Below are 13235 nucleotides of genomic sequence, written 5' to 3' on the forward strand. Positions count from 1 at the left end.
ACAAAGTCAGTAGTAATGTTTCCAATTTCCAATAAATCCTTTCTTAAATCAACGATTGCTATTATAAAGTACTAGTAAAGCAATCAAATTCAAACATGCGATAATAGTTTCATATGAAAATAATACTCAAATTCACAAAATCAAAACAAGTAAATAGTAAAAAAACTATTGTCATATAATGTCATTTGACATCAGATTAAAATAATATACTAACATGTCATACCTCTTTTACTTATGCTATAGTCTGAATCCGGATAACTTTCATGAGGATATGAGAGATAACCTTCAGATGGACTATATCGCGGTGGCGTTTCTTTGCCTCCAAAGGTATAAGTCACCTCTTCACTACTCGTTGTACTAGCCATACTAGGCGTTCTAAAATAAATAATTGATAAATTATTTCACAACGAGAAATTAAGATGGTTTTAATGAGAATTCATATTGTAACTTTAGTATCAATTTTCGCCTGAAAAATATGGAATTGTAGAGGGATCTCGTGTACTTTATCATTTGTTCCTGTTATTTTTTCAATTAATAAATAATAAATTCATGTAATCCAGCGATGTGTTTTCCTTACCCATAAAACCATGAAATATGCATTCCACAAATATAAATGATTCCACAGTATAAGGTACTTTTCTATCCCAATGTTTGTGTGTTACATTTTAATGATGTGGCGTTGTTCTCCTCTTATATTAAAAGAGGGACGAAAGATACCAAAGGGACAGTCAAAATCATAAATCTAAAACAAACTGACAACGCCATGGCATATATTAAATGCGTTTCCCTCAGTTTTAGTTTGTTACCCCGATTTTGTTTTTTGTCCATGAATTTATGAGTTTCGAACAGCGGTATACTACTGTTGCCTTTATTTTTCGAGTGTTTTGAGAATCCTCTTGTAAATATTTTGTATTTATATTGACAAGAGATTCAATGAGGTGTAAATCTTTACAGCAGGCACATCACGATACGTTTTTTTTTCAGAAAAATAAGTTGTAAGCTTCAAACTTTCCCCAAATTGTTTTCAGGATACAAAACAAAAATAAGATTCACGCATGTGCCTTTACTTTTTGTGGAAGCTATGTTATGTTGAAAATTTTTTTTATTTTAAACAAAATCATCTCCAAATGCTTATATGTAGAAAATGAATACCTTTTTACATTTTGGGAAACATTTCTTTTTCCTGTCAATTGACCTCGTTGTTTAGTTTTATGTTTCCCTCTCGTTTTCCTTGGATGTACAGCAGACTGTTTTCCAATGTCTGAAACGCCTGGTTCTACTTCTACCTTCTGTCCTGTACATAACTTGTCTGAAATGATATAGCAATTTAATTTGATGCTTGGTCAGAGTTTATGGGGTTATGTTAAGTATTTGCCAGCTATTTCTTCTTCCAACATTTTGATATGTCGACGAATGAAAAAAATTGTCTTAAAATTTCTTCTTGTTATACAGAAAATTAAACCCGAAAATGTTCATTTACTTAGTATTCATATATAAATAGCCTTTTTTAAATGATTGTAGTGGGTCTTATGATCCAGTAAAAAAAAAGATTACCTTGTTTAGATCGAAACTGACAAGCTGCCTCCCTTTGTTCATTGGGTTCAGGCGGTGATTGGGTGAATTGACGAATACCCGGATCACCAGGACTATCAGTCAGCTGTGAACTGGTATCCTGTTGAGATTCATACAGAACAGACGATGGAGGGTTACGCCGTGCATTCTCTAACGCCTCCAGTAACTCGTCACGACTTGAAGATACTGTCGTAACACTTGATATAATACTATGTCTTAAACTGGCTGCAAAATAGAAATATTGAACACTGTGAAGGATGAAATTAGTTTCTTGTCTTATAATTCTCTCAATTTTTGTTGGTTACCTTTTTCTATTGTTTATTCAACTTTGTTTACAAACTATATGTAATATGTTCAATTTTGTGATATTTTAACACAAAATTCTAGCTTTCAAATTTTAATTAATGCATGAATTGAAAAGATCGTATTTAGTTTTACAACCTAATGATTGCAATGTTACTTATCAGCTTTGGTGATGTTAATTAAAATTTGTAATATTGGAATGACCGTTTTTTTTATTTACAGATGCCGATACATCTATTTTCTTATTTCCTGTATATTTACAGATGTCCATAATATCATGACACCTCTCCTTTTCAGAAGCTCGTACAACTTTCTTTGGTTTGTGTGTGTCTGGTTACTGTTTCATTAAACATTACCCCACATCCTCCTTATGTTTTTCAAAATACTGCACATGTCCATACTGGCAGAAAATAGTTGTCTTTTTAGTTTGTTATCCAGATTTTTTTTTCTCTCAAACGATTTATGACTTTTAAACAGCGGTATACTACTGTTGACTTTATTAACTAATGTTGCAATTTATATAAGCAATATGACTTTTATCTTTTTTATTAATTTTATTAATGAATGAGTTCTATAATAAGTTAGAACTCTTAGTACACTATTTGAAAAAGATTTCAGCAAGAGCTTAAGACCCAATTTTAAAATTACAGACATAATGTAATAACAGACATTCCCGTTCGAAAGGTTTTACACTAGTCATTTTTAGGAACCTTTATTGCTTGTTGTTCGGTTGAGCCCAGGATCTGTGTTGAAGACAGTACTTTGGCCTATAATGGTTAACTTCACAAATTGTGATATGGATGGAGAGTTGTCTCATTGACACATATTCAACATCTTTTTATGTGATATAGATACAATGAAAAAGCGTTGATTCTTGAAAAAGAAACCATGAGCCCGGAGGGCGAATGGTTTGTTTTTTATGAATCAATGTTTATCCATTGTATCTATAACTTAAACTATTGTGTTAATGTCTTTTCAAAATAAAACCCTATTCTTAATTAGAAGGTATTGTAAGTGAGTTTAAATAACCATGTTATCGTGACAAACGATGCATTACAATAAATCATATACTCACAAGTAAATGGTAAAAACAATACAAATATAACACAACACGTCAGCCCTTAAAGATCTTCATTTATCAAGCATCTGAATATTAGCTGTTTTGACAAAATGAGACACATTCGGTCTAATTTCTAATAAATGAGAATGTAAATAGGGAATGTGTCAAAGCCGGGGACAACAACTTGACAAAGAACATTAATTATATCCCATATAGTATATATATAAAGCATGTGTCCGAAATTTCTAACAAGAAGCCTTATTCTAGGCACATCACGATTTTCAAGCATAGAAATTTGCGAGTAAACAGATGAAATAATACTTTATTTACTTATAAACAAAAAAGGTCACCTAGAATGTTAACATTTTCGTTTCAAACATGTGGAATAGCCAATAATGATCCGATAATAAACGATCAAACTCGCTTTTATTAAACAAAATATCCATAATAACTTACAAAACAAGAAACAAAAACAGGAATACTAGAGAATAGGGACAACAAAAAGAATACAAGGATTCGAACCTATTTTTTAACCGACAAGTTCTAACTCACCGAGCTTAACCCTGAAACCTCGCGGCTACCAACTCATACTATAGGATCGCCTTTTATTGTATGTGTACGTCGTACCGATGTATATCATATATTAATTTATATATATAAATTATACAACGAAATCGTAACCTTTTGGTAGCCCAGAGGTTTCGTCGATATGTTGATGTTAGTAACACGTAACAGAATTCATGGACGGGTTCGATTCTAAGTAAAGGCATATAGAACTTACAAAAAATAAAGGTAAGTTTTTAAAATAATTCCACTAGTGAACAGAAATCAGTAAATTGACCAATTCAAACTTAATGAAATATGACATACAAAGAAAACAATAGAATATAATTTGGTGAGTCCATTTCAGCGACGGATTTAGGAAGCGCTAATTCAAGAAAAAAATCCACGGTAAATGGATAGGCTGACGTCACCACAATGGTTTAAATCTATTAAATGTAATCTTGACATTTTTTATGCTACCTTTATCATCAGATGCATGATGTGGTGTATTTCTGACTTTTCCGTATAAATTATGTTGTCTCCCATGACTAGTTGTAAACAAAGCGTGTATTTGATCTGCACTGGCATATTTACGTGGGCTCAAAGCCATACCTAAAGAGACAAATTATATCGATATGAAGGAATAAAAATATAATGTACTGTTCGTGAATAATGGGAAATAAAGACTGTATTTGATATATACACCGACAGATCTGCGTGGACTAAAAGCCTAAAGAGACAGATGATATCGATATGTAGGTAGTACATGCATAATAAAAAGAAAACGTACAGTTTCTCAACCTGAAAATGTTCCATATAATGTAGGTTTTTTTTTAAAAATATAAATCACATCACATAAGCTGCTTGAAATAGAAATCACGCATTTACAATTCGGATTTCAAATGTTTGGCTTTAAGCGTTCCTGATGAAGGTAAATCCAGAAAAGCGTTTCGGACGCAATAAATTATTAAACGTGTTGTTTTCAATTTTTTCACTTGGAAACTTGACATATGCCTTCACGACACTTACAACGGAAGGAATCCGGAAAAAATAAAGGTCTGTGCTGTGTGTCATTTGAATAAATCAAAGACAAGAACGAGATCAATGATCTGGATACCTACATTACATATAATCAACGTTAATGTGCTGGGTCGTACAAGTCCACCTCGAAACCACTTTTAGGAATTCCCCCTTTTTAAATTTACCTTGTGAAAATACCAACTCTAGGGGCGATGTTAATCAGATGTAGATACTAAATGCTAGTGAACATACAGTCTGAGTCGCTTTTCTCTTGTAATAGAATTATATCATTCGATTTTTCTGCTTTTTACACAAGAAATTGCCTTTCTAAAAGAGGGACGAAAGATACAAGAGGGACAGTCAAACTCATAAATCGAAAATAAACTGATAACGCCATGGCTAAAAATGAAAAAAGACAAACAGACAAACAATAGTACACATGACACAACATAGAAAACTAAAGAATAAGCAACACGAACCCCACCTAGACGACAAATTGAAAGAAATTCGTCTAGCAAAATCTTTTTTTTTTAATTCATATGTCGAAGGCTTTAAACAGAGTCATACAGGGGATTCTTTTGAAAAAAGAAAAGAATCTAGCATTATTCTTTTACTTCCTAATATCTAAACGACGAAGCAATCAATCTGAAGAAGGGAACAAATTTTAATGTCATCAAATTATTATTATACAGTTGTACAAATCTCTAACATCTTAGATGAAGTGTAAGACATCATCGGACTGATGATTTGCAATAAAAAAAGTTTCAAACCTTACCTTCATTGTCATATCCTGTAGTATTGGATGATGGGTCAATGTTTGGTGGTTTAACAGGAGGCACTGGAGCTAATTTTTCAGGATATTTTGATTTCTGTTTATAAAATGGCACGTACGGCTCAGTAAGCATCTACAAAGAGGAAAATAAAACTGAAAGTTGCACTGCAGGACAACAAAATAACTATATTCATATGTTGTTTCCTAATGACATGAGAAAATGGCTGTACTAAGTCCAGAATATGACAGTTGTTATCCATTCGTTTGATGTGTGTAAGGGAAAGAGTAAAATTTTAATCCCTGTTCCTCCCAGGAAAAATTAAATAATTACAAAGTATAATATAATCTATTAAATAATATTCTCACTTTCATTGACATATTGACACTTGATCTCCGCATTCAAAATTTCGGATGTAGAATTGAAAAGAAACGACAAAACGTGCAATAACTATTTTATCTGATATAAATAAATGAATAAAAAAAAATAGAATGCAGAATTATAAATGTTCGGCAATATCAACAGAAGGTGAAAATTCGCAGCATAGCACACTTTTGCTTCTGTATTTAATTTCGTTATACACTTAATATAATAATTCGAATTAAGAAAATAGTTTCTAATCTGAAAAAATAAATTTCTTTCAGTTGTGGCTAGTGACATTTGGGAAATATTACACACACACACACACATTTGTTGTGTTTGGAATTGCTGCGCTTTTAATTATTTTGAAAATACTTACAGCTCTTTGAGCTTCTGCTTTTTCCAGACTTATATCATCCATATCTGACCTTTCTTTCAGTGCTTGCTTCATTTCATTAAATGTTGCATAAGGATTGATGTTACCATCGTCGTCTATAATGAGAATAAGTAAAACTGAATGACATAACATTCGTTTTTTAAGACCTGAACTATTAATTATTAGAAAAGACAAAAACCTTACTTTAAATATGTACTCGTATCATTTAGAAGAAAGTGAAACTGTAGATAGGTTAAAAACCGTCTCTGAAATAGTATGTATATCATCGTGAATAAAACCGTGACTTAAATTAATAAACGTTATGTGAATATTCTATTTAATATAATATTTATTACTGTAACGAATCTGTTGTTGTTAAAAAAGACCATTTCCATACCTGACTTTTCAAATGATCCATTTTCACTATTACTTTTACTCGTATCCGTGTTAAACAACCAAGATGGACTGTTTTCAAGTAAATTGTCATCAGAGTTCAAAGACATCAGTAGGTTTACATTTCGTTTAGTGAAAGGTTCAGAATTGCCACTGCTGCTGTCGTAGTCACAGTTTAACCTTTTGTCAAGGTCATTCATAAGAGACGTTTCTGCTGTAATATCTCGACGGAGATTCGAAGATATTTCTGTAACATAAGTGATAAGTTGCTTTGAAATACTCAAACATTGGTTTTTTATTCATGCCTCAACTAATACGTATCAAAAACTTAGAAAGCGTCTTTTCTAAATGATATTTTTTTAAGAAATATCAAGTAATCCGCTGCAGCATTGCTGTTCTCGAGAAATTGTTTACAAAATACAATCAATTATTATTCTATTTTTGTGAAACTATGAGTTGAATCCATATCACATAGTCAGCCATACAAGGCCCCGAAATGACAAATGTAAAACGAGAACTTTCATTACTGATAATAATTTCTATTTTGTTAAAATATTTGAAGAAGCTGTTGCATAAGGACAATACTGATATATAAACTTACTAAATGTATCTTTGAGTTTAAGTAATTCTCTCTTTCTTTTGCAATAAAGTAAAACTGCAACCAGTAGTACACATGTTGATACGATACCAGCACACAGAGGAATTATCACAATTTCTTTTTCATAAAATCTTTTCTCATATTTGTTAGATACATAGATAGGAGTAATTAGTTCTGAAATATAAAAAAAGGAGGTTAGAACGTTTACTTTTCCGATGATTTATCAATTTGGTGATGTCTTAGGATAAGATAAGAGTCAATTACCAACCTTTTACCAAATGTTTTTTTTTTTGTGATTCTTAAAACTGATCCATTTATTTGTTAGGAGTAACATGATAAGATTTGCCAACCTACCTTTGATCTTTAAAGTTGGGATGACGTTGCTCAGTCTTTAGTTTCTATGTTGTGTTCTGTGTGCTGTTGTTTGGGTATTTTTTCGTTTTCGTTTTTTGCAATGGTATTGTTAGTTTAGTTTATTTTCTTTTTTCTAAATTGTTTCTACTTAGTACGGTTGGTATAGTTTGGTACAAAATAAAACTAGCTAACGTATTGCCTCAAATACCAACATTATAAATTTAAAAGATGCAATTATTTTCTAGAAAACACATTGCACACCTCCATGATAGTTAAGGGTTGCAAACTCTATTGGACTTTCTGTTGAACCAGCATCACTGTATGCTGTAACGATCATCTTATACCAAGTAGCCGGATGAAGGTCCAACACACGGAAAAATGTCTGAAAAACAATATAGACATGTTTGTGTTAGATGGGAATCAAAATAAGTATCAATGGTTGAAAGCCGGCTAAAATTATATTTTTATCCCACAAAAATACCTGAGCTTTAAGAGTTTTATCTTTGATTAGTGTTGCTTCGTGTATAATAAACTCATCATAAATACCAGGACTAAATTAAGTATATACGCGCGTTTCGTCTACAAAAGACTCATCAGTGACGCTCGAATCCAAAAAAGTTAAAAAGCCAAATAAAGTACGAAGTTGAAGAGCATTGAGGACCAAAATTCCTAAAAGTTTTGCCAAATACAGCTAAGGTAATCTATGTCTAAGTCGGCCTCATATCTTGATTTACATCTAGAAATTGACAATGAGGGTCTGTTGAAAACAAAACTTTACGACAAAAGAGATGATTTCAGCTTTCCAATTGTGAACTTTCCATTTCTAAGTAGCAACATTCCAGCAGCACCTGCATACGGGGTATATATCTCCCAATTGATACGATATTCCCGTGCTTGCATTTCCTATCATGATTTTCTTGATAGAGGGTTGCTGCTCACAAGAAAGCTATTAAACCAAGAGTTCCAAATGGTGAAGTTGAAATCATCCCTTCGTAAATTTTACGGACGCCATCACGAGTTGGTTGACCGTTATGGAATAACCGTTTCACAAATGATATCGGATATGTTCTTACGTCGTAACTACAATCCCCTTCCTTTTCATGAATGTGACCTACCGAATTAGACTATTTACCGGATTTGTTATCACATAAGCAACACGACGGGTGCCGCATGTGGAGCAGGATCTGCTTACCCTTCCGGAGCACCTGAGATCACCCCCAGTTTTTTGGTGGGGTTCGTGTTGTTTATTCTTTAGTTTTCTATGTTGTGTCGTGTGTGCTGTTGTTTGTTTGTCTTTTTCATTTTTAGCCATGACGTTGTCAGTTTGTTTTAGATTTATGAGTTTGACTGTCCCTTTGGTATCTTTCGCCCCTCTTCTATGCCTGAGATAGAAAAGCCTTGGTTTTTCAAAACATTCAAAAATTTGTAAACAGTAGATTTATAAATATAACCATATCAATGACAATTCATGCCAGCACAAAAAGTGCAGACTACTGGGCTTGTGATACCCTCGGGGAAATAAATCTCCACCAGCAGTGGCATCGACCCAGTGGTTGTAAAGAAACTCATCATAGATACCAGGATACCAGGACTAAATTTAGTATATACGCCAGACGCGCGTTTCGTCTACAAAAGACTCATCAATGACGTTCGAATCCAAAACAGTTAAAAAGGCCAAATAAAGTACGAAGTTGAAGAGCATTGAGGACCAAAATTCCTATAATTTACTTCTATACACTATACAGAATAACAATGTGACTTGGACAGACGCAAAATGATTTTCCAGGCCAAATCATTATGCGTCTGTCCAAATTAATGAATTTTGTCAATAGAAATTGTATACGATAGTTTTCATGAATCATGCGTGGAAGATGACTTTATATATTTTTTAATTTATATTTAACGATTGTCAATTAAAGTGGTCGAAAAAAGTATTTCTATTGATTAAATGATGAATGAATTCTTTTCCAACTGAAATACAACACAATGTAGTAATGAGGAAAGAAAATTACTTACAATATTCCAGTCAATGTGGTTTGCGACTTCTTTCCATTTGTCATCTCCCCAAACTTGGTATTTTATTGAAAAGAATGTGATTGGACAACCAGATGTAAGCCATGACGTCATATCTAGGTCAACAGAAGTTACATTTGTTGACTTCAGAAGCATACTCTTTGCTGGCATTATTGGAGCTGAAACACATATTTATAAAAAAGTAAGTATGATCGATGGTATAATGTTTGGGTTTTTTTTCTTTTCTTTCGTATTGCTGAAGCATCAAAAGACTTAGTACTTTTTAAACTTAAATTGCATAAAATAAAGAAAATCAACCAACATTAACCTTTGAAATGTAATACTTAATAAGGTATAAGGCTGGTCTGAAGAGTCATTATCAATAACAATTAAGACTGTCACAATGTATTTCACAAAAGTTTGTCGCTAGGAGAGACAGATGGATGACCATGCATGAGAAAACAATATTCCTGCGAATTATATCAATTGGAACTTACTTGATCCATTGGTTTTAGCTGATACTACATTACTGTCAGGGCTGTCTCCGTGCTTGTTTTGAGCATTAAGTACAAATTTATATGAGGTCCCACACAAAAGACGTGATGCTGTATATGACCTGTTACTTGACCCCAATTCCATATGTTTCCATTCTTCATGTTCTTTTTTAAATCTCAAAGAAAATTCTGTAAATAAGAAAACAATTTTTAATTCAATTTTCCTATCTTCATCTCGAAATATTGCAGCATGTTCTCAATAGTGTTTACAAATATATCCTTTGAGAACATATTTGATATGTAATGTGTAGGGGGAAATCACAAAAATTTACACTTTTAAATTGGGTTGTATCTAAATCACTTTCCGTTTTAATTCATCTAATCCACTGTTTAAATCAAAAGATGATATAAATGAAAATCAATATGAAAATTTACCACAATTTGATTTAATTTTGTAAATGTTTATATGCAGTTCCAGTGAGTTATGTCGCACGTGCTCATAATGTGTGATGTTTTTTCGATTTATTAACTTGGTGTACAAAGTAATAATTCATATATGATAAGTTTAGAAAAACAACAATAAAATAATGCCCTACTTTGTATTGGACTTCCTCCATTACTGCCAGATTTCCAGCTGACTTGTATTGTACTAGCTGTTCCAGTAACAACGTATAATACAGGGGGCTTAGGTGGAGCTGTAAAATATATTACTACAGTATATTACATGTACAAATGTAAACACACTAAACGGGTGCAGCGGTAATTAAAATACATTATAATTCGTAAACAATATTTCAAAACTTATGTGGATATAGATATTTTTCAGAAACAAACATTGTGAGTCAGATAACTCTTTAAACAAGTATTAACGTTTGAAAATATTGTAAACCAGTTAAAACAACAATATTTTATATTATGGCTTTTTGTGACCGATAATGTTTAATGATATAAATTTTTAAAAATTGAAATTTTAGCACAGACATTTGAATTTATTTTTGATATTAATTTGTAGATACGATTTCGTTTGATTTACAACAATTTTACAAAATGCATATTACTCATGCAGGTGGTTTACGGTTAAATAAGTAAATGAGTAGATAAAATATTTAAACGACTGATGGATGATGAATGATAAATTTAAAATAAAAAAAAAGATGTTATGATATTTTGAACTTAGAAAATAATAGAGCTAAAATGAAGACAAACGTCATGATATGTGAATAATGAAAATCGTAGCAAACATAAAGGTAACTTGAAGGTATGAAAGGTGTCCTGGATGATACAGTTACAGCATGCAACACAATGCTTCCTCAAAGATAAGAATGACAAAAAAATCATCAAAGAAATCAATGACATTGTGGATATTTTATTACTTACTGCCGATTGTGTTACTGACTGAGTGCATTAAAAATAAAAACAAAAAGTATAAATGAGGAAGAAATTTGATTTTCAAATATCTCATCGTATATTTATGCCACTGTCTTATGAATTAAGTGTTTCCTATTTCTGTATATAAACATTACATATTTTTTCTTATCATTTATTAAGCATCATGGATTTATACCTTAAATTTACATGTAGGTATTTCAAACGCATATACTTCTGGAAGATACATGATATATTTTCCACTTACAGTTGAGCAAGAAACAACAAATTTCATCAATACCAAATCATGTTTTTATCTATCTTACTAATTCTATATTATACAAAGAACACTTTAAGCGTAAACGTTTTTTTCTTCACTTAATTGTTGATCATTTAGCCGTATATATTTCATTAATATCAAAGCAATCTTTTATTATTATATTGTAATGATTACAAAGACAAGTTAAGATTTAGAACTGACCTTGTACACTAACAGCATACACTATTTGATCTGTGCCATGGGTGTTTTCTGCTTGACATGTATAATTAGCAGCATCAGATCCTACGACAGCGTTTATATACAGTGATCCATCAGGTAACAACTTAAATCTCTTGTCAGTAACCACAGTTTTACCTCTGAAAACAAATGCATTTTGTAGAGACAATTGTGCTTGTTAGCGTAGACTAAGTTCAAATTTAAAAATTTGATGCCATCTTTTAATCAATCTCTTAAACATTTACTTATAAATTTCTGATCACATTCTTGCATAACGATCTATTTCGTTTCCATAGTTTTAGAATTTACTGGCTAACAAGCAGATTAAAAGTTGCATATAACAGTTGAACTATTCAATGCTGAAATGACAATTGTTTATGATATTTTATCCAGCCACAATGTTAGAGTGTATTTTGTGGAGTTTGTTTTAATATTCAAGACTGTTAATATTCTGATTTGTAACTTTACCGAATGTGACATTTTATCTAATGATGAATTTGCATTGCTGATGATGTGATGATGAATGAGGGCGACAATTACACTGTCTGGACCCACGCATTTCCTTAAGTAGTAACGCTATAACCGATTTCTGAAAATTAAACATCGATGATGAATATCATACCTGATTTTCCACGTAATTTTTGGTGAGGGAATCCCTACAGCAAGACATGTTAAATTCAGTGGATGATGCCATGGTATAGTCAACTCACTTGAAAAACTAGCTATTTTTGCTGAAACTAGTGAAAACGAAAGGAATATTACTTCTGAACAACCACACCAAAAATAAGGTTCTAGTACATAATATTCAGTTGCAAAGCTTAACACTGTTTTTAAAGTTTCAATTTCCTCAGCACTTATTACAACATCTTTATATTTGTTCAGTGGTTATTATACACCTTTAACTCAATATGATTACATTTTAGTGCAAATTGAAATAAGAAGCATATTCAACACTGTTAAAGTCAATAAAAGTAGTAAATTACATATTAAATATCTTAAAATGAATGTCAGATTGTTGATACCTTTAGATTGAATTGACCCAGATACTACTTGAGTTCGCTCTCCTTCTCCCATCCTGGTATTTGCTGACACTTGGAATAGGTAATCCACATTACTTGATAGATTTGTCAACAGAACAGTTAACTTTGAAGCATCTAATTTCACTGGTGTCTTTTCCTAAATGAGAGAATATAATTTTCATGTGTAAAAAGAATCATGGAATATATAATAGGAGTTGAAAACAAAACGAGACATCCATAACGAAACAGTACAAAGAACAAAAAACATTTCAATACAAACCCAACGAAAAAACAAGACTTAAGTTAATTTTTCAAAGGTCAAGAATGTCTGTTAGTCGATTAAATGTTTCGAAAGTAATATATTTCAAATCTTTAAAAACTCTATTCTACTTTTGAATTAATTATGCATGCATTGTCGAAACCTGAAAAAAATAGTTTTGGAACGATTGCTATTAGACAAACCTATGATTTTAGATATACATGTATAAATTCTTATCAA

The 13235-nt window shown here is 31.7% G+C and overlaps 1 protein-coding gene across 5 annotated transcripts in view; it reads right to left on the bottom strand.

Moving 5' to 3' along the window:
* The window catches only part of LOC143078795 (cell adhesion molecule Dscam1-like), a 58984-nt gene that overhangs the window by 4006 nt on the left and 41743 nt on the right, over positions 1-13235 (bottom strand). For 2 of the 5 annotated variants that reach the window (XM_076253771.1, XM_076253770.1), the window contains exons 22-37: positions 12740-12893; positions 12340-12454; positions 11703-11857; positions 11234-11251; positions 10453-10551; positions 9860-10045; positions 9366-9541; positions 7611-7731; positions 6999-7169; positions 6402-6644; positions 6008-6120; positions 5274-5403; positions 3959-4090; positions 1555-1797; positions 1153-1309; positions 224-375 (exon numbers count right to left, since the gene is read on the bottom strand). In XM_076253771.1, the coding sequence (XP_076109886.1) occupies positions 224-375; positions 1153-1309; positions 1555-1797; positions 3959-4090; positions 5274-5403; positions 6008-6120; positions 6402-6644; positions 6999-7169; positions 7611-7731; positions 9366-9541; positions 9860-10045; positions 10453-10551; positions 11234-11251; positions 11703-11857; positions 12340-12454; positions 12740-12893 (2365 nt within the window). Of the gene's footprint in view, positions 1-214; positions 376-1152; positions 1310-1554; positions 1798-3958; positions 4091-5273; positions 5404-6007; positions 6121-6401; positions 6645-6998; positions 7170-7610; positions 7732-9365; positions 9542-9859; positions 10046-10452; positions 10552-11233; positions 11252-11702; positions 11858-12339; positions 12455-12739; positions 12894-13235 lie in introns of all 5 variants that reach the window. The other 3 variants (XM_076253769.1, XM_076253773.1, XM_076253772.1) reach the window with 3 other exon arrangements.

Source organism: Mytilus galloprovincialis, chromosome 6 (genome assembly GCF_965363235.1).
Source record: "Mytilus galloprovincialis chromosome 6, xbMytGall1.hap1.1, whole genome shotgun sequence".
Taxonomy (NCBI): domain Eukaryota; kingdom Metazoa; phylum Mollusca; class Bivalvia; order Mytilida; family Mytilidae; genus Mytilus; species Mytilus galloprovincialis.